Source organism: Boeremia exigua (genome assembly GCF_020726555.1).
Source record: "Boeremia exigua strain MPI-SDFR-AT-0100 chromosome Unknown C7974scaffold_9, whole genome shotgun sequence".
Taxonomy (NCBI): domain Eukaryota; kingdom Fungi; phylum Ascomycota; class Dothideomycetes; order Pleosporales; family Didymellaceae; genus Boeremia; species Boeremia exigua.
The window spans coordinates 1,250,541-1,275,737 of record NW_025763526.1 but is presented as its reverse complement, the minus strand read 5'-3'; the positions used below and the strand labels follow the sequence as shown (position 1 = coordinate 1,275,737).

Here is a 25,197-nt window from a genome sequence, read left to right as displayed (position 1 = left end):
CGCGCCATCCTGCGGATCCAAAGCGTGTGCGCGCTGCCAGACGTCGCCGCCCACGTTGTTGCGCTCCACGCCCCTGTCAGCGTCGATGTGGTAGAGCCAAAGAACACAAGCATCGCCCTGTCCCACTCCAGTCGTCACTCGTTTCACGCTGCCGCACCGCGCGCGGGCCGTCCTCAACACCAGCGCGCAGCACCGCCCCGTCTGCGTAGCACTTCCCGGCCTGCCGCCAACGACGAGCGCAGCGCTCCCGCCACTCGCTCACCACCACCACCGAGCCGGTCTCGTGCGCGCCGGATTGGACTCCAGCGCAACCGCACATCTGTAGCCCACCATGCTTCGCCCGGCGACGCCCTTATCCATATTGTTCTTCGTCGCCTTCTGTCTGCTGCTGCTGTCGACCATTTCCACGCCCATCATTCCGGCGATTCCTATCGCGACCTACCGCAACATCAACTTTGGCGTGCTGGGTTACTGTCCCAATGGCGGCAGCTGCAAAGGGCCCATGATTGGCTATGATACTGGTATGCTGTCCGAATCAAACGTGCAATATATACGACTGACCGTGACGTACAGAGACGCTGTTCCAGGACCAACCAGACACGGATTTCTCCCTACCCGGTAAATCGCGCCATGCCCTCTCCTCTATTCTCATCGTGCATCCCATTGCGGCCCTCATGACGCTGATATGCTTCGGCCTCGCCGTCGCGGCGCACTTCCACTCGCCCGCCCACTCGCCACGCTACCTGCTTGCGCTGCTCATCTTCACCTTTCCTACGCTTCTGGTCTCGCTGCTGGCTTTCCTGGTCGACATTCTGCTCTTCGTGCCACACGTGGCTTGGGGAGGATGGATTGTGTTGGCAGCCACCGTCATTATTGTTGCCAGTGGCATTGTAACATGTGCCATGCGCAGGACCTTGGTCAGTCGCAAGGCGCGGAAGAGGCGCATTGCAGAGAACGATGACATGAACGGTCAGGCGTACTACGGAAACCGCCCCAGCGACGCCAGAGTGACCTCAGAGTTTCCCAAGGCCGAATCCCCGCCACCAATGTCGAACGATACCATGTCATCCGGGGCAAAAGAAAACGAGTATGCATCGTTCGACCTTCAAAAGCAGCATTCGCCCGAGGACATGACACCACTCAACCAAAGAAACCCTTCCCTGAAGACAAACAGCAGTGCCGGTAGAGATGGCTCTGACGCTATGGTTGCACCAATGCGTGGCCCCTCGGGCCGTGGACGACAGCCTGTAGACCAGTACGGAAACCCCATCCCGCCAATGCCCCAGGATCAGTACATGATGAACGCCGGCCCAGGCGGCCCAGGACGCGGTAGGGGAGGTCCAATGAGAGGTCGAGGTGGATACCCACCGCGAGGAGCTCCCTATGGCGTCCCTGGAAGAGGAGGATTCGGTGGTCCACGAGGAGGTATGCGCGGTCCTCCTCCACCAGGCTGGCAAGGTGGACGCGGCGGACCTATGCGTGGTGGACCCGGTGGCATGGGTCCCGGTCCAATGGGACGAGGTGCTCCTCCACCAGGCTACAACAACAATAGCAATAATTACAGTCAAGGGCCATATGGTCAAGGTCCTCCGCCACGCGAACAGTCGCCATACGGTCAAGGGAACAGGGGTGTATCTCCCCAGCCTCCCCTGGCGATAGGACAAGCTATTGAGATGGATTCACGTACTGGTACACCACCAGTCAACCAAAACCAGGATCAGGGTCAGAACTTTGGTCTAAGGGAAAGTGATGGAGATGTACAGGGCATGCTGGCGCTTCAGCAAGGAGGCTTCCCAGCAAGCTCGCCTCAACGCAGGCCGTCCGACTTGATGAGCCCGACCAGCTCATACTCTCAAGAGTAAGTTGTACACTGGACCGACTTTGACACGCAACTGACTCTTTATAGGGAGCTTCTTCCACAACAACAGCAACAGCAGCAATACCAGCCCGTTCGCTCTAACTGGAACCAGGAGCGGCAACCTTCAGACAACTCCAAGAACAGCGCCCACAGTCGTGGTCTCTCCCCGATCATGGACTCTCCCGTTGAAATGCCCGCTCAACTAGCACAAGTCGGCGGATTCCCACCTCCAAGGCACCACCACACCAACAGCCTCGATCGCAGCTCTGATTATTACGAGGACGTTGACCCGAAATTCGCCGAACCCGCACGCCCAATGCCTCCACCGATTCCTTCTTCCTTGATGCCCGGCGGCATGCCCGGCGCATACAACTCGAACCCGAATCTACTAAATCCGCCTGCACAGCTCAGCGACCCCAACCTCCCAAGGACATCAAGCTACGAAGACTTGCCTGACGGATCGCGCAGCCCTGCTGCTAGTGAAGCTTCACACTTCACATCTGTTTCGCAACGCCCCGTAAACCCCGCATGGCGTCCGGAAATGGGCGCTCCAGCCGGCAACTTCGGACCCTACAACGGCCGTGGCGGCGGCAGGCCTATGAGACCCGAGGACGTAATTCTCGATGCGAACGCGGCAAATCCCGATTTCGCTATTCCGGGCGTCGGTATGGGCCGAGGACGAGGGAGAGGCGGTTTCAGAGGCGGAAGAGGCAGAGGTATGCAACCCCCAGCCACGATGATGGGGCCACAGAATGGACTACAGGCACCGGGGCGATACCCGGGAGCCAACGCCATGTAGGGATGGCACAGCTTGAGATTTGCAGAAGATGAATGGAGTGTTGCTCCTTGATTCATCTGCATGTTCTACCGTGCCGCGATTTCCTTCTGGATATACCCCTGTCCTTTCACCTTTTTGCTCGTCCGCTTCGACTTCTTCCTGGATCAAGTTCTACTTCGACTTTGTACAAAAGGTTTTCTCACGCCCAGCAAAAGCATTTGCATTGTCTGGCCTTTCAACATTTCGAGATACCTTAATGTCTTGTTCAGCGCGCCGACATTATCTTTTTTTTGGAGTGGCGCCTGTTCTCCTTATCCTCCCTTTCTTATGACTTTTACGTCAACTCAAGCTCCTCCGCATTGCGGTGAGCTATCTTTTCATACGCACACATACTGGCCCTGCATTCTAGACGTTTTCATTCAGAGGGTCGGCCAATCATTCTTTTTCATGTCACGAACATATATCTCCTTACGTAGCGACTCATGGGCGGTCTTCTTGCCATCCACCAAGATTGGAGGATATATGTACATACAGACCGAGCGCGGACGACGGCGTTGAGAGCTCTGGGGATGTACCAAGAAAGATGTGTCTGTACAGAAATACAAATACAGCAAAAAACTTAAACATTGATCCCATTGTGCATGCACCAACATTGCAGTTGCTTCTGAACGGCTCGGACATAATGGCTTTATAACCGGACGGAGCAACTACCCCACCAGTACCCCACTGTCCAGCCTGTCGTCATCCTCGTAGTTGATTCGCAATGTCTCGGAGTGTTCCTTCTCTTCACCGAGTTACACAAATCTCAAGGCAGCTTCAAAGAACCCAAAAACCACTGTCCACGATGCCTCTCATCGCACAGAACGTAAATGACCGCATCATCCTGGGATTGATGACCTTTGGTAGTCATTCCCCACTTACCCCACCAGAGCTACAGCTAAGCTTCCACAGGTCCTGATGCATCCTCTGGAGCTCGCATCACAAACTTTGACGAGTTTACGAAGCACCTCGACTACTTCCAGTCGAAAGGCTACGATGAAATTGATACAGCTCGCATGTATGTTGGAGGCAAGCAGGAGGCCTGGACCCGCGACGCGAAGTGGAAAGACCGAGGCTTCACTCTTGCAACCAAGGTGTACCCTTACCAGGCCGGAGTTCACGAGCCCGAGTCCCTGAAAGAGCACTTCAGCACCTCCTTGAAAGAGCTGGGCTCAGAGGTCGTCGATATTTTCTACCTGCATGCACCCGACCGATCGGTGCCTTTCGAGAAGACGCTGGAGGCGGTCAACGAGCTGCACAAGGCGGGCAAGTTCGTCCAGCTTGGCCTCAGCAACTTCGCCGCGTGGGAGGTTGCAGAGGTGTGGAACATCGCGAACGAGCGGGGCTGGGTGAAGCCAACCATCTACCAGGCCATGTACAACGCCATCAGTAAGCTCTATACCACGGCCGGGGGTACACAGAATGACTAACGCTTCCAGCTCGTGCCATCGAACCAGAGCTCATCCCGCTGTGCCGCAAGTACAAGATCGATATCGTCGTCTACAACCCCCTCGCTGGCGGTCTGTTCTCGGGCAAGATCAAGTCAGCCGACATTGTCCCGGAAGATGGCCGCTTCGGTAAGGAGGCCGACCGGGTCGGAACCATGTACCGCGAACGGTACTTCAAGAAGGGTACTTTCGATGCGTTGAAGATTGTGGAGGCGGCGGCGCAGAAGCACAACCTGACTCTGCTGGAGATCGCGCTGCGTTGGACGGTCCACCACTCGGAGCTCAAGACGAGGGTCAAGGGGGGCAATGATGGTGTCATTATTGGTGTGAGCAGCTTCAGTCAGTTGGAGGGGAATCTGGCGGATCTCGAGAAGGGTCCACTGCCGGAAGATGTTGTCCAGTCGTTGGACGAGGCGTGGCTTGTGGCGAAGGCGACAGCGCCGACTTATTTCCGCTAAGTCATGTACTTTCTGGACTCAGGTATATTCAATATCAAAATCTGATATCGACCCAGTCTTTGCACCCCATTTGCCGATATCATGGGCTCACACTTCAAGTTGCATCTATCTACGTGCTCTCTCTCGTGGCATGATTTCAAGAGCTCTCAATCAACCAGACCATAGGCAAGTCCTCTAAAATTGGGACCTCTGACATTGGGACGTATGTTGGTTCCAGACTCAATCGACTCTCTAGACTATATGTAGCCAACGAAGTTCGACATTCATTTTTGTTTGAGACCGATATATTCGACGTAGACTGTCGTATTTTCTCGGACCAGCAGTCCCTTTCAGAATTCACACCCTGTTCTCTGGTCCGGAAGAAGCTTCAGAGCATCTCTGCAAACGAAATTTATGGTGCTGATAAATTCTGGGAGTCGACCACCGAGTCCAGGATCAGTGACCTCTCTGCCGCTGGCGCAAGACCCTTGGAGTCAGCAAGTCGCCTTTCCAACTCATCATGTGTCTCCACACTCAACGCAAGTACCTCCCGTCTCTGGTTGATGTCTTCATCACAACTCCAGACTGATATATCTTCCGGTCTGGGTCCTATACCCTTGAATCCAGGATTTGATGTCAGTGAAGTCAACGACACCAATGTTGCTTATCATTCTATCCTTCCTGATTCAGATACTATTTCACATCAAGGCTGAAAGTTGTAATGGAACCCTCCCTTTCTTTCTCTGGGTGCCCCTGCAGAATCACACATCGTTTGTATCTGCAATATTCAGTGCAGCCACTACAATCGGCAACGCATGACACCAAGTATCCATATCTATAGTGCATATCACGTTTGTATTCCGCTAGAATGATGTTGGATGAGCATTGTAGAATAGCAGCTTTCTCTTCGATATTTGCTATCTCCAAGGATCAAGCATCTGCGTTGTACTTGTGAATAAATCTGGCGAGGCTGCTTGACCACTGGTCTGCGTTGAAGTAGACAGTGCATCTTGAAGTCCAATCGACACATACACAATTTTTTTCTTTGTCATACTTTCATGCACATGTTGTATTTGTCCAGTTCAGTAGCGAGCCAGAGTAATCACAACCAAAATCTCTGTCACGAAATATTGCTGTGCCACCGTGTTCGATATTAGCTTGTACGTGAGGAGATTTCAACTAGCGTTACCCTTCCCTAATCTTTGCATACCGTGGAAGAAGGATGAGGTCGCTGTGGATGCGCAACGATCGATGGTCGTTTATCCGGTGTTGTCTCTCAGGCAGGGTTTTCTTTCAGTTTTCCCCTCAAGATCTTTTCATCACCGACCATGTTACCATCTCATTTTCGTGTCAATGGGAGGCTGACTAGGCCAATCAAATAGTAAACGTTGCCAAGATTACGTACTCTTTGCAAAGCAAATTGCGATTGCTAACTGGGGAAGACCCTTCAAGGGTACAATCCCAGAAATGTGTCGAACCCTGTACCACAAGTGCACTGTCCCTCGAAGTAGCTCCTGATCGCAGTCCCATGTTCGATCTTGCCTGGTGAGTTGCAGCTCGAAGTATAAAGGAAGAAGGTGCAGCGCTCTTACTTGTATTTCGATCAAGACCTTCCAACAGTTGAGAAGTCAACGTTCCTCAACACATATTGGACACATCATCTCAACCTTCAACACTTACTTCCCTTCAAATACATCCTTCCATCCCACATGGCCAACTCAAAGAGAGGGTTCACCTCGTTGGTGTTCCTCTTGGTATTGTTCTCGTTGCTCTCCTTCACCTCGGCCTTCCTGACAAGATCTCTACCGGATGGTCGACGCATACGCATTCCAGGTCTCAAGCCAAACGCTCACGGTAACATTTCAACTTCCACTGCTGTCAATATCAATATCGCTCGAAGAGGTCGTCGCCCCGGGCAGAAGCCTGGTTCTGCATCTAGCGTTTCTCAAGGCCCCAAAGTACCGGTGACTGGGAAAATGTGTGGGCTTGACACTCCCACGGCAGAATCTTGGGACGCAAATCGGGAAGCTATCTGCGAATGGTATTTGAAACAACACGACGATTACATCATGGATCCGAATTACGCCAATGTGATGCGCTTCCTCAGAGATCGTTGGGCACCCAATCTTGTCGGCAGTAGTCTTCTGTGTGACGGAGTTGGAGCATGCAGTATCGGGACCTGCAGAAATCTTGTTGATGACAACGGTACCAATGGCCATGACCGGCAAATGGCTCTTTATGTTTTCGAACAGGCGGCCAACGCCGTCCACCTCCTGCAAGCGACAGGGAAACAATTCACTGACTCGATGAATACCGCCATGCACAATTCTGACAGCGTCGTTGATGAATTCAGCAGCGCGCCACGGATCGAAAAAGCCTTGAAGGATGAAGCCAAAAAGGAAAAGATAGCCTTGGCAATTGTACAGTCGCTAGGTCTTGCTATCTCCGGCGGGTTCGGCTTCGCACCTAAAATGGTATCAGCTTCTGTTGGCTTAGTGGTAAGAAAAGCTCTCACCGAATTCACGATCCGACTACTAATCAGCGGCCTTTAGGTCAACACCTACATCAGTGTCACGACACTAGTAAACGAGTTCCGTCCATCAGACGACTTTGTTGACGATCTGAAGGACGACTTTCGCATGGATCTCGGCACAGTACTTGAAATGACCAAGAAAAGTATCCAAATGGATTTGCACGACCTTTGGGTTGGAGCTCCGGACCACAAGAACCGAACTATCGTCGATCTCATGACTGACAGTGACTTCTTGGAGCCAGATCCCGACTTCATGCCCGAGCTGGGTGCCCATATCGACCGGATTGTCCTAGGCACAGCTATCAATAAGCTGTGGGAATTTGACCGGGCTTACTTCAACGTTGTCGAAAACCCTGGAGGCTGTGAGGCCGACAAAACGACTTATGTTCGTGGACCATTCCAATATCTCGTTTGCCTACCAGAGCACCCCGGGCTAGGTTTCTGGCTGTACTCGCTCGATCGCGCTGAAGAAAACGACTCTTGGGGGGATGATGCAGCCCAGGTCCGTGGTCCTACGGGGTTTTATAAACTTAGTGGTCGGGAAGAGTACTTCGAAATTACTCTCCAGGGCGTTGCGCGATCCTCCTACTGGGCTTATAAGAACAAACTAGTCAAGATGAAGGGCGATAAGATCGACTTTGACCCTCTGAGCGTTGACCAGCAAATTCGAAGAGCGAAGGTAGAGGATCGTATGTTGGGTGTGTTCACAGTCCCCGTTTGCTTCAATCCAGGCGGCGAGTCCATCTCAGGAGTACTGGACAAAAGGGGCCAAAACTACCCTTGTTTGTGCGGCAACTTCGCCTGGACGGGTGGTTATACCGAGGGGCTAGACGAAAGAATAACATTCCTCACTTCCTCTGGATTCATGTTCTCAGAAGACACAGAGTATTGGTGCAGGAGTAAGAATAAGTGTGAGGTCGACGAGACTGTTGATCTCCGCAAGAAGCTCAATGCCGCGCGCAGGCCGGGAGACCCGCCAATTCCGGACAGAATCCAGCACCCTTTCAAGAAGTGCAATAAGCGTCGTGACTCGAAGAAGCATCCAGGCTGGCCAATGAATGACATGACGGGTCGTACTTAGCGTGACCTTACGGCTAAGATAGGTGATAACTTTTCTTTCATAGGTCGAGAGCCTTGGCCTAATTCGAGACATTCTTCACTATATACCCCTGTTATCCATGCTTCTGTATCAATAGAGTTGTAGCCTAGACAGCCCGTTTTAAAAAATGTGAAAATGGTTTAAGGGCCGTTGCTAGCTTTGAGGAATGAGATTGAACTTACAAGTGTCTTCAGATCTAGGTTGTATATATCTGCGAAGCTCAATCACACACCCGGACACAACGAACGTAATCAGCATGCAGGCTTTGGACAGTGCCGGATCCTCCTTGCACCCGCTCCTTTCATTTAATCTGGTTTTCAAGCTGGAGTCTTCCCCAGTTCTGAATGACCTTCATATCTGCTAGAGTTTCGCCGCCCTCAACTGCGTGCTATCCACTCTGTTCCCTTCGTCATCCTGCTCCGCCACCCTTAGATCAGGCAAACTATTCGGCATGATTCTCCTCGGCTTCGCACCCGGCACCAGATTGTACTTCTCAAAGTCATCATCCTTGTACCCCTTCTTCCTCAGAAAGTCCTCGTCAAGCTCCAACGCGCCGTTCACCTCGGAAGGGTCGCTTCTCAGCATCTCGAGGATGGCGTCCGAGAAGATCGTAGGCTTCCTCAAATCATGCAGACTATCGGCCTCAACGTTCTGCGTGGCAGCCGACTCAATCGCAACAGCAGGCCAGATACTCGTGACAGCCATGTCTTTCTTGCCCTCGCGCTCCCAGTCCATCGCTAGCCCCTTGGTCAGCACGGACATGCCGACCTTGCCCATGGCGTACGCTGTCTTGCCGCGGAAGAACCGCGAGTAGATCGGCGGGCTGACGATGATGATGCGCCCTTTCCACCCCTGCTTCTCGAATTCTGGCAGCACGGCTTGCACCGCGGCGTACAGGCCCTCGATGTTGACTTGCTGCATGAGCTGGAAGCGTTTGAAGGGCGTCTTGGCGACGCTGGACCACCATATTGCGCCGCTGTTGTAGACGAGGACGTCGATATGGCCGTAGCGAGCGACAGTGTCGGCGACGAGTTTGTTGACTGAGGTCGCGTCGCGCGTATCGACGGGGAATGCGGTTGCGGTGCCGCCGGCCTCGTTGATCTCGCGCGCGACGGTGTTGATGGTGGAAGCGGGGGAGTTGGGGTCTGGGGGAAATGGCGATACGGCGGATGCATCTGAGGTGCTTTTGGCTGCTACAACGACTGGAGGTATATCAGCAATGCCTGTGCATCCAGAAACCAGGAAGTCGTACCTGCATAACCCGCCTTTGCGAGATCAATGGCTATCTGCCGGCCTATCCCTCGCGACGCGCCGACGACGAGAGCGACCTGCTTCACTTCTTCCTTCATGGCAACTGATTCCTCTGCAGCCCGTTTGAGCGCACGCACTTCTTGTTACAGGAGTCGGTCACTCTGCTCAATGAGCAAGAGTCTGGAGGCGTAGTTCTCTATGTCGAGCAGACGCGGAATACCTATACTTGGATCCGGAGCGGGGAAGCAAAAGACCCAGATTAGTGATATCAGTCTGAACCAGACATAACCCGCGGTCTCATGTGTCTTGTCTGGTAGGACATGGATGCTAAGCGTGCGCGCATATGCGAACAGGTGCAGCAGTCGTCAATGATTACTGATTGGGAACCGAAGTTGGAGCAACGTTCATACCTCGGCTCCGCACGATCAACGTCTGTGCAGCCCAAGGACTACAAAGACAGAAGACCGACATAAGTAATCAAAAAACAACTGTTTTACATTGGATTGAACTTGCGAATATGTCTGGCAAGATTACGTGCTACCTGGACTGTGGTATGTCAAATCATCGCGAATACAGGGAGCGTCAAGCTAACCCCGTAACATCACAGTGTCACCTTACTCCTACTTTGCCCTGCTTTATTTGGAGAAGAACAGACAAGCACTTGCATCGCACAATGTAGACATCGAGTAAGCTTCCTGAAAGCCTTGCGAATGCCGTGTAAAGTTTCTCAACGCTGTTGTTGAGAATCCATCGAACTAGGTATCGTCGTACGTGCAGTTAAGCTGACCAGGAAAAGCATCATCCCTGTCTTCCTTGGCGGCATCAATGTCGGCAGCGGTATGATCTCCCCTCCCGTGAGCCCAGTACGATCACAGCTAGGGTGTGCTGATATAAATCCTCCGACTAACATGGACAGGCAACAAGCCACCGTGGACGCTCCCCGCAAAGGCCGCGTACAGTGGTTTTGACAGCGCGCGAGCAAAGCGATACTTTGGCGCAGAAGACGTGAAGACCCCGGACTTCTTCCCAATCTTATCACTTCTCCCGCAGCGTGCCTTGGGTTTCGTCAAAGAGACTCACCCGGACCTCTTCATTCCAACCTTCATTGACATATTTGACGCAATGTGGAAGAACGGCAAAGACGTCAGTGTCCCTGAGACGCTTGCCGAGACACTCCAGTCGCGCTTCACCCCTGAGCAAATCAAGATCATACTGTCCTCGGCCAACAGCGCGCCGTTCAAACAGCGACTGAACGACAACACAAAGGAGGCCCTCGACAAGGGTGCGTTCGGATGCCCGTGGTTCTGGGTGCGTAACGCAAAAGGAGCCGAAGAGCCATTCTTTGGAAGTGACAGGTACGCCACAACGCCGTCTCGTTTCTTTTTGATTGCAGTTCAATCTGTGCCAGGTAGAATGTCGGCGCCAGCGGGCGGGGAAAGCGGGTGCCACAGTGCGAACCTAGTTCGCATTGGAGATGTCAGAGCTGTCAAAGGGGATTCCAAAGTTCGGTACGGGACGGGCGCTAACGAAGCACATTAGATTTCACTACATGTGGGAGTATCTTGGGTTACCTTGGAAGGATGTGGAGCTGGAGCCACACACCACGCCGAAAGCGAAGATTTGAGCGGGCGAAAGGGTGGAGAGTCACAGATACTGGAGCTTGTTGGATTGGCGGTTAGACTCGCGAAAAGCCGCAGCGTTAAGTCTCGTACTACGTATACCGGTAGTCTCGTTAGGGCTCAAGGATCACTTACACCCTGAGGTCTGCATTATTTTGGTCATCTGCAGTAGCATCTCGCTGGGATGTGCTGACGATCGTACGTTACTGTCAAATCTGTCCTTAGCAGAGTACTCGAACAATCTGTGCGTGCTACATATGCATGCTGCTGTGTGAATGCCGTTTCGTACTACGAGCGACGACAGGCGTATGCACCCTGCGTGAAGCATGATGCCACCGCACGGGTGCCAGCTTCCCCAGGTTCTTAGCGCACGAGATACTACGCGAGCTGTCGCCTCCTGCCTCTGGCTACCAATCAGGAACTAGATAGCTGACCGGGCTGCGGCTGTGTCTCGCATGCTGTGCCACGAGGCCTCGCTTTGGCCGCACATTACCGCATAGGGCCCGGGGAGTAGCACCACGAACGTTTGCGAATCATTGGTCGGTGTCGACACCACCAACTGTACATATCCGTCTGATACATATCAGCTAGTCGGTACTGACCGAAATCAGTGGGAGGGCTTTTTCTCGAGCTCACGTATGGCTGATAGCAAAACTGACCACAAAACTGATCACGTCATTTCAAAAGACAATTTCAGCGAAATTGAGAGTGGACGCAATGAGGGACGTTCGTTGCCACGGCGCACGGTCTCCAAAATGATCTACAGCGCATATTGATTGCGGGCCAGCCCGTGGGGAGAGTTCCGGGATGACAGCTTACAGGAGCTGCAAGCCACGCTTTCTCAACTCCTCGTTCGCATATGACATTGGGGCAAGCGCCAAGGCACTAATGTGACCACCCGTTCGCTTTGACAGCTCAGCTAGTACAATAGTAGCAAGCTCGGCTCAGGCCCAGGTGGTGGATGATACGTCGACAGGTGCGGTGCTGTTCGCGAGGCTGAGCACGCGGATCTCATACTGCAAGCAAACCAAGTTGATAGCTCGGGACTGCTGTCACTGCTATAGGGTATGCTGGCAGAAGCAATGCTCTTGGGACGTCAGACTTACTGCGCCGAGTTGCACAATCCCAATAGAGAAGCCCAGGGCGTGGTCAATCCAGAACAGTTCCGTGGCAGTACCAGAGGTGCTTGAGTCGAGCATATGTATGGAAGCGTACCTCGTACCTCCGAAGACGCTCAGACCGCTGTGCAAAAGACATGGGATAACCAAACGAGCTCGACATCCTATCGAGTAACGCGCTGTCTTGTACTTAAATGGGGCTTGCCTTGCTGAGTGGTAGCAGAGGTGACCAAGTTCACCTTCCATAGTTCCTGTACTCTTCAAGCCTGGATCTCTGACTTTGCGACTTGCTTCTGCGTTTCCAGTTGTTGTCCAACGGCCCGTCCCACAGAATAGTCCGTGGTCCTATTCGGTTTGTTTGTTCCTGTCCTAGCGGTCATGACCGCCAGACCTGGTTCTAGTCGTTCCGCGCTCTCGTGGCATTGATGGTAGGGCGTCTTCCCAATCCTCGCCAGATTAGCGCACTGACATCCATCGACCCAGCTTCCTGTGCGACTTGACCTCTGCACCATATAGATACCGAGACTGGTCGCAGTAACTCCCCATCTTGCCCGCAGCCACAATCACTCACGGTAGTCCACGATAGTCGAGTCGCGTGGTATTGGACGTGCAGGCCCGCTAGCAGGCAGCCGTGATCTGACCGCTCCTCTGTGAAGCGATCTCATTCAATCGACAAATAGCACCATTTCCCGCTGTTAACGACTGACGTACCTGCGCCCGGTCCTCCACCCCGCCCCACCCACATTCACGCCCAACTTGCGCATCTGTCACTTCGTCCGTGACATTCAAGCGTGGCTCTTGATCCGTTGTTTGGTTCTTGGCTCCCAAGTATACTATAGGGCGCATCTGCTGCACGTGCGATCATGGCTCAGGTACAAGAGTACTTTGAGCCCAGCGCGCTTTATACTTCTCCACCACTGCCTCAATCGCGGTTCCTATACGACATTAGCAGCTCTGCAGCTGTCTGCCCTGCGATGCCAATGGCGCAACCTCTTCTTGTAGGCATTCTAGACACCATGCGAAGTGAAAGCACTGACCGTAGAGCAGCAGAGCCCATTCCGACCGGAGAACCGCATGTCACAGTCGCAGTGGCCGTTACCACAAGGTTCCATGTCGAGCAACACGATCCTTGCAAACAACGCGCTGTGGGAGCAGCATTCGGTATCCACTGACTGCATGGCTTGGACAGGACTGCCTAACGAGCCGCTAACGGATCGATCTATGCTTGCGAATAGTGGCTTGCTATACAGCCACGATGCAAGACTACTCACGTCGGGCAAACCCTTGGATTTCGGGAGACCGTCGTGTTGGAACTCGAGCGGCATGAGCAATATAGCGACCTGTCCCAGTGCAGACATGTTGCTCTCGCCAGTCAGCCCTTTTAGCGACTCGAAGAACACATTCAGCTCCGGGTCAGAATACAGTCCAGCTACCCCTAGCGACAGCGCGGGATACACGATGTCGCCAGGCGCCACGAGTGATCCCTCAGCAGCCGGCCTCATAACACCCACGTCACGACCAGTAGTCCGACAACAGCGGGGAAGCCCCGCTATACAAAGCAGCTATGGGATTCCAATGGCATCTGCAGGACCACTCCACATGGGCAACGCCATCAAGCAGAACCAGGACGTAACAATGTACGCCTCAGAACAGTCGTACGTATATTCGCAGGGCAGCAGCCCAGGTTTGTTGCCATGGCTCCCTCCTGGCTACATGGTCCGGCAGACTGCAGCTGCTCAAGGGTCCCAGCGTCAGCAATCAAGCACACTGCCATTTGACCATCGTCCCAACTCTTTCCTGACTTCGCTCGATTGCAACCCAGGACAATTACAGCTCCAGTGGAGTAACACCGGCAATGTCCCAGCGCAGGATCATCTTCAGACACGGTTCATGACGCCTCTTACGGATGTTGAGAAGGCGAAGCGCGCGAAGGACGACGAGACATTGCTTCAAATGAAGCAAGACGGGTACACATACAAGGATATTCGGAAGGCCCTCGGTCGCAAAGTAGCCGAGTCTACTCTTCGAGGTCGTTACCGTTCCTTGACCAAGCCGAGGAAGGACCGTCTTCGAGCACCAAAGTGGACCGAAACAGATGTACGTTGAACGCGCTCCTTTGAAGATATTCTTACTGACCGAGATCCAGATTGCTTTGCTTAAACGCTACGTGCAGGAGGAGTTCGACAAGCTGGACGTGACGCAGCCTTCCCTCGAGACCAAGCAAAAGCCAAACAAGGTTCCGTGGATGAGAATCGTCGAATTGATCGCAACGACCGGTGGCTCTTACAAATTCGGCGCAGCTACAGCTAAGAAGAAGTGGTATGAAGTCACACGCCCTGCTTCAGGTCGGTCATTGCGTCGACGCAGCCGGGCGTGATCGCTCCATGTTGGGATTCCGTCAGCCTGCGCTGAAGACCTTGGTGCCCTCTCCGTTGGCTTTTGCTTGTTGGATTTAACAGGCAGACGCATGCACGATATGTGTGTTGGGAGATTCGGGATATTTCTAATCATATGTTGTTAATGGCGTTGTCGGTTTTGGATGTTCCGGTCACCACTCCTTCTCTGGCGCTGGTGCTGGGGCTCCTTCTCGAATCTACGTTCCTTCACGTCTGTAACACCATACATCTTGTCTTGCGGTTCCTGTTCTGGTATCTGTTCTGCTCTTTCCCTTGTTCACCCACATCTTGCCTACTGCAGGGCATTAGATAGGCATGGCCGCAAGGCATTGGCGACTCCATTTCGTAGCTCTAGGACTCATTTGAGGTGCATATGGTTATCAGGCGTCGGTTTTCCAATGTAGTGAGATTGATTGAGAGGTGTATGATAATCCTGCTTGTTCTTGTGGTTGTGGTGAGATGTGAATCAAAGAGTGACGTCCTCGAAGGATGCATGGCCCATGCTCCCTCCCCCACAGTTCGAGGCTGTCCCTGCGTCTCATCTGCCTCTCACCCATTGCGCCTTCACATGTCCAAGAAGATGTTACTAGGCCTCACAGAGACACTGCCGAGTTTGGTAGAAGCCAAATTCAGATCAGCAAAGGCATCGTCCAGCCTGCTTTTCTCACCTACAGAGCTCTCGATCATCCGCACATCCACTGGCATTCCAGCAAGTACCTGTGCGACCCACCACCAGCCCTACTTCAGCTAACACATCCACAGTTCCAGCTCCGCTTCTGCCCGTCTCTCGCAAAGAAACCGCTCCCCAAACTCGAAGCGCCGACGCCCACCCCAAAAAAGCACTTTGACCCTTTCGAGACGCCGTCGCCGGACCTGCACATCGTCGACATCCCCACGACAGCGCCAACGCACCTCCTCGTGCTCAACAAATTCCCCATCATCGCCGAACACTTCATCCTCGCAACTAAGGCGAACAAGCAGCAAACACACATCCTGGAACAAGATGATTTGGAGGCGACGCACGCTTGCTTGAAGGCATGGGGCGCGGACAGCAAGCAGAAGCGTTTGTTTGCCTTCTTCAACTCGGGCGATCACAGCGGCGCGAGCCAGCCGCACAGGCATCTGCAGTTTCTGCCTGTGGAGCACATGCGCGACAGCGAGGCGGCGAACGGGTGGAATCTGCTGATCGATTTGATCTTGTCGGGCGAGAGCAGCACAGGTACGTTTGGCATGCAGCGGGCAGATGAGATCAGCAAAGGCCTCTGCTAACGTAAAGGATAGACGCATCTTCTCGGCTCTTGCAAAGCACTAGCATCCCGTTTGCGCATTTTGGGCGAAGGTTCGATGGTGAACCCACCGGACAACAGCTCCTCGGCATCTACGACGAGTTGTATGGTCTGGCGAAGGACGCCGTCAACGACTTCATAGCGAAAAATCCGAGCGCATTCGCTCTGCACCCAACCGAAGGCGGTGACTCGCCCATAAGTTACAACATGGCAATGACTACAGCAGGCATGGTGATCTTGCCTAGACGGTCTGAGGGCACAATGCTCAAGCGCCCTGATGGTAGCGAGATTGGTTTTGTTGCTCTCAACGGCACTACTCTCGGAGGGACAATGATGGTCAAGCACCAAGAAGAGTGGGATGTATTGCGCTCGCAGAGAGGCAAGCTTGAATCCATACTTAATGCCGTGGGCATACCGAAGGATTCCGATACATACAAATCCCGCGTCTAGTTCGCTTGAACGACTTACTGACTGCACGTCGTATCTCATCGAGGATGTCGTTGGTGACGACATGCTTACCTTTTAGACGCCCACAATCAGCAACAGCACCGTGGCCCTAGAACCTGAAGGGAGATTCTCACGTGTGAGACTACCTGGCTTTCGATTTGCACTCACACAGCCCAACTCCTGGTGTCAGCCCAATGTCGATAGCCGAGTACCTCGCAATCAAGAAGGACCAAGGACCCAGTAGCTGTCAGACAAAGACTTTCTCACCCTATGCCCCTGAGCTCGGTCGTCGCTTCCGAAACTGTTGTTGCAGGTTGTTGAAGTGGGTGAATCTTCTGGCATAGAATCGTCCGCACCGTTGTCGTATATAATTTCAGAGCTGGCTAAAGAGCTTGCGCCGGACGTGATTGAGCCGTCTACAGGTACCTCGTCGGTCGTAGTAATAGAGAGTCTTGCTGGTGTCGGGACTTCGGAGCCACGCTCAGAAAGGTTGGATGCACCGCCGAGAGGTGTATCGGGGACCGACAGGGAAGACACCGTTGGCGCAAAACTAAAGTAAGCAGGCTTTGGTACGTCGTTCAGTGCGTCACTGATGCCTTTCATGTTCAAGGCCTCTTCCGTAAGCGGTACTGGAAGCGACGAAGAAGGTGGATACTCTGTATATGGAGTCGATAGGCCAACTTCCTGAGCGACGACATTGCCGTGAGTGTCGCGCTGATCGCCTTCAATGTCAAAGATTCCGGTCCAGCTTGGCCACTGCAAGAGGAAGCCACAGGCGGCATTGTTGACCGTCTTGCACCAAGGGTGGTATGGTTCGGCCTGTGTCTTCGGTGCTCGCATACCAGCGTCGATGCACTTCTCGCCACAAGTAAGCAGAGTGAGATCCCTGAGCTCGTTTTCGAACGGAAGATGGTCGATGACGAACCCGTCGAGCTTGAGGCTTCTGCGAGCTTGTTGTCAGCGATCGCAACATGTACAGTGACGCTGAAAGACTTACCGCAGCGGAAGGGGTAGCGGTTCCTCCACACCAGACGCAATCCTCGCCTTCCGGATGCAGTCGCCGTCAAGATACTCACCATAGCCGAAGCTCCAATGAAGGCTTCCTTTGCCATCGCGGCCTCTGTAGACGTTTTAGCGTTGTAATATTGGCCGTGGAAATTCATAGCTTACTTATATGGTGTCTCGAGTAATTTTGGCAATGCCACCGTCAAGCCGTGCACATCTACAGCCTTGTGCCATTTGTTGTTATTGTTGCGTAGGATAGGCTCGGAGTCCATCTGCAGTTCGAGAATGCGCATACCTCCAGGAAGCTGATTCGAATAGACAGTCTTCCATGCGATGGATTGCATGGAGTCTTGGAGCCGTAGTAGTCGAAGCTCCTGCAGCCTTGTCATTCTCAACAGTGGTTTCATGTCGTCTGGCGCTATGTGCAAGATCGTCAAGTGGACGCTGTTATCAACGACGTGGACATGGTTTCCAAGATCCAGGACCAACTTTGTAAGCTTCGTCGGAAGGTCGATGAAGACAGATGCCGAGAATGGCAGGCCGGAGATCCAACTGGAAGTCATGTCAGTGTTTGATCCTGTTCAAAGATATCTTGCACATGAGCACTTACACCAGCTCCTTCAGCTTGCCCATGGCACGAATCAGCTTGCGGACAGCGCGGACACCATCTTTCCACTCTTGCGCGTCAGCAAGTGTCTTCTGTCTCTACATTTCACATCAGCACAAAATATAGACATCTTCAAGGCGATCTTGACTCGCCTCGTCCTGTTTCTTCGTTGGCTTTGCGGTGTTCCAGTCGCCTTTGATGTAAAGCTTCTTTACAACGGACAACCTCTTCTTGTCCGCGAGCAGATGCTTTTGGACCTTCCGCTGGACTCGCTCAAGAGAAGGGACCTTACGCCCCTTGGAGTCGCGGCCGACATCGAGAAGGACGAAGCCATTGCCAGCAGCACGGTCAGCTGCACACACAGCCATGAGGTCGAAGGGTCGCAGCTCGTCTTCAGGCTTCCACATGGTGACTAAGTAATGATGCTTGTTGATTGCTTTGTTGTGTTTTGTCAAAAGCCGGGTGCTGTACGAAGTGTAACGAGTGTGCTGGTTGAGACCTGGTGTCAGTGGTAATGTCTTGGGTTGTGTCGACCCTGGGGATGTTAGGTGAGAGCAAGCGCGTTTGCTGTCTGGCTGCATGTGTAGCAACGGCAGGAGTGACGTACACACACACACTTACACCGTGAATACTCAATCAAGCTTGAAAGAGAACGAAATAGATAAGATAGCTGTCGTTGAGCTATTGGCCTGAGTGGAAGTGATCGAGGACAGGATCGTCTCAGAGGCTACTAGCGTTTGCATCGCAGTAACGGTTGAATGGGTATCTTAGATTATCACGTAACGCTATCGGGGCATTGCTCAGAATGGACAACTCAGTCAATGTGTTCCCTTGCAATCAGACAAGACAGTGAAGTGCAAAGTAACGAAAGTGAGAACATCGTTTATTCATCGCACTCGAGCACCCGGCAATTTACGTTCGCCAAGCTGGGGCTTCGTCAACAAGAAAGGAGCCAATATTCGCTGCAATGCCTTGCAGGCGTGTCTCGACCCATTCCTTCTCCTTCTCCACCACATCTGCCTCAACAGCTTGCATGATTTGAAGCTCCTCCAACAGCCCACTCAGCAAAGCATCGCAACAGGCAACAATGGATGCAATGCTTGACCCGGCAGAAGGCTGTGACAGACCGCTCAGGTCGCGCGAGAAAGAAGCCAGTTTGCGCATGAGGGCAACGTTCTCTGCTTTCCATGTATCCCCAAGACCCTCAATGGACCCTAGACTAGCTTCTGTCCGATTCTGACGAGCTGTTCTAACTTCACCTATCCAGCACACCCACTGTTCGAAAGCACTAACATGACGCTGGAATCGGCCTCCTGTCTGGACCAGAGCCGGAAGCTCGTGCAGCGGTCCTGAGAGGACCTGGATATATTCGACCAAGCTCGCAGATGTCTTATTTCCAGTCCATTCCAGAAGCGCTTGGATATTTTTCTGCTCTTGGCCGGAACGCTCATGCTCCAACATGATTTGGTACATGCTAGAGACCTCGTCGAACTTAGAACGCAGAGCACGCTTGGCACTCATTTCCCAATGCCTACTCACTTCTTCTGCGTTCTCATGTAGGAGATGGAGCTGAAGCAAATCCATCTGCATGCTGACCAACTCTGGCGGTAAAGTGTTACCGGTCGTGACTGGGGCAGGGTGCAAAAATGCAGCGGTTGGCGCTTTGGCAGCTTTGCGTGGTGTAAAATGCTGTTGCAATGTGCTGAATGCTGGTCGTGTAGCCTTCACGGCTTCTTGATGTGCTAGCTCCTTGGGTTTTGTTTGTGTATGGACAGATTCTTCGGGTTTCAATGCCACCCTAGAGCGCGCACCACTACCCGGTGCATCCGGTCTTATCTTCACGCTCGCTGACCGGATCAAGCCAGCAAGGCGTCCAGAACTTCTAGTCGTTGCAGGTTCAGGCTGTTTGAAGTCGTTTGAGACATGCGGTGCATTACCGGAAGCAACGTGCAGTGATTTTGGTCGTTCCGCAGTAGTCCTCGGTCTTGTTGTGTTGCTTCGAGCGATCGACACTGCACCAGTAGGTTGAGTTCGAGATTGATGAGCTTCTGAGGATGCTGGTTGACCTATTTGCGTTGTCACAGCTGGCCTGCGCAAGGATTGAGTTCTTCCAATTCCAAGTAAAGGTGTTGCAGAGGGCTTTTTCAGTAGACTTGGCGGGCGCATCGACCGTGATGTTGTTGTTTTCTCAATCTCTGTGACTTTTTCTGTGGGAACTGAACCTGTCTGGTACATTGAGCGTGGTCGGGGCCGCCCAAGCCTCGAACCTGCAACAGAGGTGCCTCGAGTCAAAGGTATCGAGGCAGCTGGAACCGGTGCTCCAGATAGAGTTGAATTGGGCTGACTACTTTTATCGGGCTCCATAGGTGCTTCTGAGAGGGTCGTTGAACGGACAGTAGGCTTGGGAGTTCCAGGTTGCGGCAGTAGACTGCGTTGCTTCAGTTTGGCGTTAGTTTGATTCGAACCCAGAGAGGTGTCATTAACAGCGTCGCTGTTGTGTTGATCCATGGCGGCTATAAAGATCAAGGGGTCGCTGAATCAGGCATCGATCGTTACGCGTAGTGGCTGTTGGCTGAGCGGCTTCACGGGTACATGCACGTGAAATAAACATAGCGCGCCCGTTGCTAGGCGTGGTTAGTAAGCACAGGAAACGCACTAGTAGCACGGACATCGTTCGCGAATGAAATGGAAGGAATGCTGGGCAGAAGATTTCGTGATCTATTCATGTCTAACTTGTGAGCGAGTGGCCCAATGCCTACTTCGAGAGGTGACTTCCACAGCGTGGTCGGTCTCCATCGCGAAAGCACAAACGAAAGCTCTTCAAGTGCCTAATGTCAGGCTCAGAGCATGTAGAGTGAATGACTTTCCAATCTCGATCCAAGGAACCAGCGAATGATACGACGGCTAGTATATCTTGCCGTTTAGAGGCTGCCACGGCGAGCTGGGAAAGCTACGCCCTCGATGGCGGGGTAATCAACAAACCAGCTGACTCGACCTTCACCCTTGTGATTGATCAATCCGCAGGGCAGCTGGTGTCCTTCGTCAGAGTCGAATATTTGCTTCATGATGTCCTTCTTGCCACCACCTGTCGCGACGAAAGCGATCTTGAGTCCAGCTTGGGCGACGGGAAGAGAGATTGTGATGCGTTTCGGCGGTGGCTTCGGAGAGTCGGAAATGGGGAGAACCCAAGCGTCTTCTTGCCGCAGCAGGTCGGAGCCAGGGAACAAGCTGCAAGTGTGGCCGTCGGGCCCGCACCCGAGCAGAAGCAGATCGAAGAGGGGCAGCTTGACACTGTCCCGTGCAGCAAAGACGCTGACAAGTGTCTTCTCGTATTGGTCTGCTAGCTCCTGGACGTCGTCAAGGTACTTGGTGTCGATGGGGTAGACCTTGGGTGTACCCAGCGCAGCCGGAATTTTGTCCAGAAGCTCGGCCTTCACAAGCCTGTGGTTGCTGTCTTCGTGATCGAGGGGCACGGCGCGCTCATCGGCGTAGAAGATTTCCCACTTGTCGAACTGAGGCTTTCCCTCCCCGTTTGTCTCCTTCAGCAGCGCCTGTCCCAGGGTCTTCGGTAGAGAGCCTCCCGAGACGGCGACGCGGAAAACGTTATGCCGCTCGATCGCGGTGTTCTGCGCATCGAGCACGTATGCGCGCAGGCTGGGCGCGAGCTCGTCGGCGTTCTTGAAGGCGTATAGGTTCGGTGGCTTTCCCATGTTGGCGCGCGAAAGATGGTGTGGTGTGATTTTTGGAGGACGGAGTGGAGGGGTTGTGGCAGACAAGCGGCGGCGGGGCGGACCTAGGGTCGGCTTTGAGAACCTACGATAAGTGACGTATCGTGCAAACCTCAAATCCAAGATAGGACGGATATCGTTCGGGCAGGCCTATGCACGCCCTTAATCAGGCAGTACAATAGCTGATTTGAGGCTCACGGCCGTCTTCTCACTGATTCACCGGGACGAAGGCCCGAACGTGAGCAGTTGCACATGCGCGACATGCTGCCCAATCTGCATCCGCGCATCGCCGGTCCCCTGGTCCCAAGTTGGGCTGCTCAACAATCACACAGCGGCTCGAGGAGATAGAGAGCGGCGACAGGAGAGGCTCAGGTCTAGTTCAAGTACCCAACGGTTGAGTGCGTCTGCACCGTGCACATGATCGCATTCGAGTCCAAAGTACCTGGCGCTAGTCGTGTTTGGATGGAACATGACCATCGAGTCCGCAGCCACACAGCTGGATTGACTACAGAGATAATTGACTGAATGAAGATACAGGTGCTAAATCTGCTGCAGTAATATAGGAGGTTGGTGTTTTTGGGCACGCCTGAATACATCTGCAGTTGGGCTCAATTGCATACCATATCGACCTGAGAGTCACCGAAAAGGCTGCTGTGGCATTGAGAAAACTAGGACAAAAGCAGTCTAGATACGTAGTCTTTGCCACTGCTAGTGTACCAAGCAAGAGTCGAAGACGGACAGACGACCGTTTGCAAACATGGAAAGACGTAGTATAGTAGAAACCAGACATCTTCTGCTGATCGCAGCGATTGTATACGTGGACCTCTGTTTCATGGAAAAGGAGGCAGACCTGCATAATCTACGTGGCAGCTGATGCTAAAATGCAGTCGAACCACTGGAAAATGGAAGTGATGGTCGCCAGCCCTTGGCTGTGACCCATCATGGTCAATCGTGTTGTCTAGATGTGACATCCAGCCTAGACCTCTGACAACCAACGTACGTTGATGATAACTTTGAACCAAGATCGAGGTCCTCGGATCCGCCGTGTTTTCGCCACCGTTGCACAGACAGGTAACATTGCCGCATGTACTTACGCACGTATCCTTTGGTTGTCCATGTATACTATTGCAATGTATGTAGGCCTCGGTTAGTCGATTCCAGGGCTGTCGGTGGGTCCCCTCAACAAAGGATATACTTCAACATTTGGTGGATCTTGGTACGCTTACCGACCTCTCTGCACAGATTTGCTTGCGAAAGGAAAAACTGAGGAGTAGAGGCATTTTCACCAGGAGCAACATACCCGAGAGCCTGTTGAGCAGATATTGAAATGGAAACTCTGGACACGGGAATTAAGGAGGCTGGACGCTGGTGGCCATGATAGCGCAAATCATGCAATCTCACGGCATATGCTTTTTCCGCTTTCTTAGAGCCGCCTTCCTCAATAGTGCGCTCGCTATGCAAGATAGATCATACGAGGGGGGTAAAGGTCTGCAGCCCTTGCCATGGCCGCTTCTGGCCGAAGCTCCCTGTACCTTCTAGAGTGTACCTAGACAGTCAAGCAAGATGTCGGCCTGGTAACCCGCCATTCCTTGCACCGCATGCTGCGACGTCTATGAATGTATGGTGACCATCGTGGAGGTCAGCTGCCAACGAAGCCAACATCACCGGTTCCAGGCCCGGAGGCGGCGGTCCGGAGCCGCCACGTATCGTACGGTCTGCCGGTCGCCCACTGCGTTCTGCGCACTTTTGTCCGTCTTTCGTCTAAGTTCGAGCGCGTTTCGAACCAGCACCGAAGGAGGCCCGAACAGTATGGGGCCGACGGTGAGGTTGATGTTCGGAGATGGCAAGCATTTGTGCCAGTGTTGTCGTAGATGGAGGTCTTGATTTCTGAAAGCATATTGTCTCTCTTCCGACGCAATGGCAATTTCGAAAAGCAGATACCGGATTTCGACACCGTCGTTTCGAGCTGAGGTTTCAACAACCCAGAACTCACTTCCTTCTCCGGCTCTGGTTCAGCGTTGGTCTCACGGTGAACGTTGGGTCTGTGTCTCGCGTTCTAGACTGGTCGCTCTCCATCCCAACGGCTCGGTCCGTTAGGACTGCAGTGAAATGGCGCGGGTCACGGGCCCACAGATAGACCATCAAACTGTCGCGGGGTCGTCTGGCATGTTGGCTGCATCGTGGCTCCCTAGTGTAAGGGGGGCGTTGTGGTTGCTGAGGAGACGCGAAAGGTGCATTCGGTGACCGGAAGACGCAGGTATGTGAGGACGCGTTGGCAGGCTTGGGTATCGCAAAGAACGCCCGATCAGAGGCAGCCCAAGCGTTTAAGGGCCTGTTAGTACTAGGTGATACAGGCCAGCAAACACGCCCATTTGGGCGGGGCCGCGTTATTCGCAGGCTGTGTGGCTGGCCCGCAGCCCGAGCGATGGCTGTGCTGGGCTTCATCCAGGCTGCACTGTAAGATGTACGAGCCGGTGTCTGAGGCGCGCACATAGCTTGCGTAAGCTCTTAGCGCTGCATCGGAGCCACAGCATGGCTGGCAGCAAGGTTGGCCCGCCGGACAACTGCTAATTCCCAGAACAGTGGGGACTACTCGTCTGGATCGGCCTTGGGTCTGAGAATCGCGCCGGGTGCACTCAGTTCAAAACCCGTCTGCGCCGAGGAGCCCAAGAGTACCGCAAGCCAATCAGGTCAGCTCCGCGAGCACCCCCTGTCCACCACCCGTGAATGGTCCGCGTGCCCGCATCGCTCGATCGCTGCGCCCGGTTCGCTCGTATGTATATCAAGTGCTGGTCGTGCTCTTAGTGTTCACGATCGCCCTGATCTCCAAGCCCGTCATACCACCAACAGCCGCGCAGACATCATGACCGATCTGCACTCCTTTGGACATACCCACACCTGCTACTTTACCTTACCTGTGTCCACCTCGCACTATTCCGACGAGACACCTCAGTCATCACCTTCCCAAGATCACTCCCTCGACACATGGGCAAGCTCTACAAATCCACTTTTAGCCCACCGATACCTTCCTATGGCGAGCCCCGGTCCGAACGCCTCACGCCTTATGCAAACGCAAACTCAAGCTGCTCATCGACCTTCGACACAACCACTCCAGCCTGTTGGCAGCCCTTCGCCTAGCAGTTCCGAATCCAGCTTGTCGTCTCAGCGCAGTAGTATCTCCATGTCTCACCCGCTCTGCTGCTGTCGCTGCCGCCGTGAGTCTCACGGCCACTCCGGCATGTTCCAATTCGGCACCAACCTCTACTATTGCAGCCATTGCGCCAAAATGGTTGGCTACAGCGCTGGTTGAAGAACAAAAAACTTTTGGTTCCTCCTTCATCAATCAAACATATGGACAGTACCACCACAACAAGACCTCGGTCACCCGGCCTATCACCTACACCATTTAACTCCGGTCTGGACATCGCTTCGATGTCCACCAGTACACATAGCATTATTGCTACGACCGGCGTATTACCACCGCATTTTTAAAGTCCAACGATGCCGGACTGCGGGATAGGATTGAGACTCCATTACTACTCAATCAA

The 25,197-nt window shown here is 53.3% G+C and overlaps 11 protein-coding genes across 11 annotated transcripts; 7 read left to right on the top strand and 4 right to left on the bottom strand.

The window, feature by feature from the left end:
• Window positions 1-222: 222 nt before the first annotated feature.
• Window positions 223-2,887, top strand: C7974DRAFT_232681 (SUR7/PalI family-domain-containing protein). Its single transcript, XM_046137403.1, has 3 exons — window positions 223-521; window positions 574-1,858; window positions 1,907-2,887. Exons 1-3 carry the CDS (start codon window positions 332-334, stop codon window positions 2,655-2,657), a joined length of 2,226 nt encoding a protein of 741 aa, XP_045994863.1. The 5' UTR covers window positions 223-331; the 3' UTR covers window positions 2,658-2,887.
• A 593-nt stretch (window positions 2,888-3,480) lies between these two features.
• On the top strand, window positions 3,481-4,581 carry C7974DRAFT_435758 (aflatoxin B1 aldehyde reductase member 2; the record flags this gene model as incomplete). The annotated part of the gene is made up of 3 exons (XM_046145082.1): window positions 3,481-3,538; window positions 3,588-4,064; window positions 4,115-4,581. The coding sequence occupies 3 exons, from the start codon at window positions 3,481-3,483 to the stop codon at window positions 4,579-4,581; spliced, it is 1,002 nt and encodes a 333-aa protein (XP_045994862.1).
• Window positions 4,582-6,022: 1,441 nt separating this feature from the next.
• Window positions 6,023-8,174, top strand: C7974DRAFT_426554 (uncharacterized protein; the record flags this gene model as incomplete). The annotated part of the gene is made up of 2 exons (XM_046144521.1): window positions 6,023-7,058; window positions 7,113-8,174. Exons 1-2 carry the CDS (start codon window positions 6,270-6,272, stop codon window positions 8,172-8,174), a joined length of 1,851 nt encoding a protein of 616 aa, XP_045994861.1. The 5' UTR covers window positions 6,023-6,269.
• A 259-nt stretch (window positions 8,175-8,433) lies between these two features.
• Window positions 8,434-9,818, bottom strand: C7974DRAFT_232507 (uncharacterized protein). The gene is made up of 2 exons (XM_046137399.1): window positions 9,445-9,818; window positions 8,434-9,394 (listed from the first exon to the last, which is right to left on the bottom strand). Exons 1-2 carry the CDS (start codon window positions 9,539-9,541, stop codon window positions 8,553-8,555), a joined length of 939 nt encoding a protein of 312 aa, XP_045994860.1. The 5' UTR covers window positions 9,542-9,818; the 3' UTR covers window positions 8,434-8,552.
• A 1-nt stretch (window position 9,819) lies between these two features.
• C7974DRAFT_232463 (glutathione S-transferase kappa 1) lies at window positions 9,820-11,128 on the top strand. The gene is made up of 5 exons (XM_046137398.1): window positions 9,820-9,994; window positions 10,051-10,129; window positions 10,240-10,280; window positions 10,360-10,798; window positions 10,983-11,128. The coding sequence occupies exons 1-5, from the start codon at window positions 9,961-9,963 to the stop codon at window positions 11,065-11,067; spliced, it is 678 nt and encodes a 225-aa protein (XP_045994859.1). The 5' UTR covers window positions 9,820-9,960; the 3' UTR covers window positions 11,068-11,128.
• A 1,764-nt stretch (window positions 11,129-12,892) lies between these two features.
• On the top strand, window positions 12,893-14,618 carry C7974DRAFT_232457 (uncharacterized protein). Its single transcript, XM_046137396.1, has one exon. The coding sequence runs from the start codon at window positions 13,255-13,257 to the stop codon at window positions 14,284-14,286; it is 1,032 nt and encodes a 343-aa protein (XP_045994858.1). The 5' UTR covers window positions 12,893-13,254; the 3' UTR covers window positions 14,287-14,618.
• On the top strand, window positions 14,619-16,586 carry C7974DRAFT_232458 (Ap4A phosphorylase-like protein II). The gene is made up of 3 exons (XM_046137397.1): window positions 14,619-15,285; window positions 15,339-15,795; window positions 15,858-16,586. Exons 1-3 carry the CDS (start codon window positions 14,950-14,952, stop codon window positions 16,310-16,312), a joined length of 1,248 nt encoding a protein of 415 aa, XP_045994857.1. The 5' UTR covers window positions 14,619-14,949; the 3' UTR covers window positions 16,313-16,586.
• Window positions 16,421-18,307, bottom strand: C7974DRAFT_458501 (uncharacterized protein). Its single transcript, XM_046146083.1, has 5 exons — window positions 18,039-18,307; window positions 17,925-18,017; window positions 17,480-17,866; window positions 17,307-17,429; window positions 16,421-17,252 (listed from the first exon to the last, which is right to left on the bottom strand). Exons 1-5 carry the CDS (start codon window positions 18,287-18,289, stop codon window positions 16,529-16,531), a joined length of 1,578 nt encoding a protein of 525 aa, XP_045994856.1. The 5' UTR covers window positions 18,290-18,307; the 3' UTR covers window positions 16,421-16,528.
• A 360-nt stretch (window positions 18,308-18,667) lies between these two features.
• Window positions 18,668-20,635, bottom strand: C7974DRAFT_232442 (uncharacterized protein). Its single transcript, XM_046137395.1, has one exon. The coding sequence runs from the start codon at window positions 20,427-20,429 to the stop codon at window positions 18,834-18,836; it is 1,596 nt and encodes a 531-aa protein (XP_045994855.1). The 5' UTR covers window positions 20,430-20,635; the 3' UTR covers window positions 18,668-18,833.
• Window positions 20,636-21,892, bottom strand: C7974DRAFT_232441 (6-phosphogluconolactonase). Its single transcript, XM_046137394.1, has one exon. The coding sequence runs from the start codon at window positions 21,629-21,631 to the stop codon at window positions 20,843-20,845; it is 789 nt and encodes a 262-aa protein (XP_045994854.1). The 5' UTR covers window positions 21,632-21,892; the 3' UTR covers window positions 20,636-20,842.
• A 2,573-nt stretch (window positions 21,893-24,465) lies between these two features.
• C7974DRAFT_399592 (uncharacterized protein) lies at window positions 24,466-24,987 on the top strand. Its single transcript, XM_046142424.1, has one exon. It carries the CDS (start codon window positions 24,513-24,515, stop codon window positions 24,957-24,959), a length of 447 nt encoding a protein of 148 aa, XP_045994853.1. The 5' UTR covers window positions 24,466-24,512; the 3' UTR covers window positions 24,960-24,987.
• The last annotated feature ends 210 nt before the right edge of the window (window positions 24,988-25,197 follow it).

Excerpts from the sequence above, each read along its gene's own strand:
- C7974DRAFT_232681 (XM_046137403.1), top strand. The coding sequence starts at position 332 with ATGCTTCGCCCGGCGACGCCCTTATCCATATTGTTCTTCGTCGCCTTC. Across the intron at positions 522-573 it reads CATGATTGGCTATGATACTG|AGACGCTGTTCCAGGACCAA; the intron begins GTATGCTGTCCG and ends CGTGACGTACAG. Across the intron at positions 1,859-1,906 it reads ACCAGCTCATACTCTCAAGA|GGAGCTTCTTCCACAACAAC; the intron begins GTAAGTTGTACA and ends GACTCTTTATAG.
- C7974DRAFT_232507 (XM_046137399.1), bottom strand. The coding sequence starts at position 9,541 with ATGAAGGAAGAAGTGAAGCAGGTCGCTCTCGTCGTCGGCGCGTCGCGA. Across the intron at positions 9,395-9,444 it reads CGCAAAGGCGGGTTATGCAG|TCGTTGTAGCAGCCAAAAGC; the intron begins GTACGACTTCCT and ends ATATACCTCCAG.
- C7974DRAFT_232463 (XM_046137398.1), top strand. The coding sequence starts at position 9,961 with ATGTCTGGCAAGATTACGTGCTACCTGGACTGTG. Across the intron at positions 9,995-10,050 it reads TACGTGCTACCTGGACTGTG|TGTCACCTTACTCCTACTTT; the intron begins GTATGTCAAATC and ends GTAACATCACAG. Across the intron at positions 10,281-10,359 it reads CGGCATCAATGTCGGCAGCG|GCAACAAGCCACCGTGGACG; the intron begins GTATGATCTCCC and ends TAACATGGACAG.
- C7974DRAFT_232457 (XM_046137396.1), top strand. The coding sequence starts at position 13,255 with ATGTCACAGTCGCAGTGGCCGTTACCACAAGGTTCCATGTCGAGCAAC.
- C7974DRAFT_232458 (XM_046137397.1), top strand. The coding sequence starts at position 14,950 with ATGGTTATCAGGCGTCGGTTTTCCAATGTAGTGAGATTGATTGAGAGG. Across the intron at positions 15,286-15,338 it reads GCACATCCACTGGCATTCCA|TTCCAGCTCCGCTTCTGCCC; the intron begins GCAAGTACCTGT and ends ACACATCCACAG. Across the intron at positions 15,796-15,857 it reads GTCGGGCGAGAGCAGCACAG|ACGCATCTTCTCGGCTCTTG; the intron begins GTACGTTTGGCA and ends CGTAAAGGATAG.
- C7974DRAFT_458501 (XM_046146083.1), bottom strand. The coding sequence starts at position 18,289 with ATGGCTGTGTGTGCAGCTGACCGTGCTGCTGGCAATGGCTTCGTCCTT. Across the intron at positions 17,430-17,479 it reads TTACTCGAGACACCATATAA|AGGCCGCGATGGCAAAGGAA; the intron begins GTAAGCTATGAA and ends AAACGTCTACAG. Across the intron at positions 17,253-17,306 it reads CCGCTACCCCTTCCGCTGCG|AAGCCTCAAGCTCGACGGGT; the intron begins GTAAGTCTTTCA and ends ACAAGCTCGCAG.
- C7974DRAFT_232442 (XM_046137395.1), bottom strand. The coding sequence starts at position 20,429 with ATGGATCAACACAACAGCGACGCTGTTAATGACACCTCTCTGGGTTCG.
- C7974DRAFT_232441 (XM_046137394.1), bottom strand. The coding sequence starts at position 21,631 with ATGGGAAAGCCACCGAACCTATACGCCTTCAAGAACGCCGACGAGCTC.
- C7974DRAFT_399592 (XM_046142424.1), top strand. The coding sequence starts at position 24,513 with ATGACCGATCTGCACTCCTTTGGACATACCCACACCTGCTACTTTACC.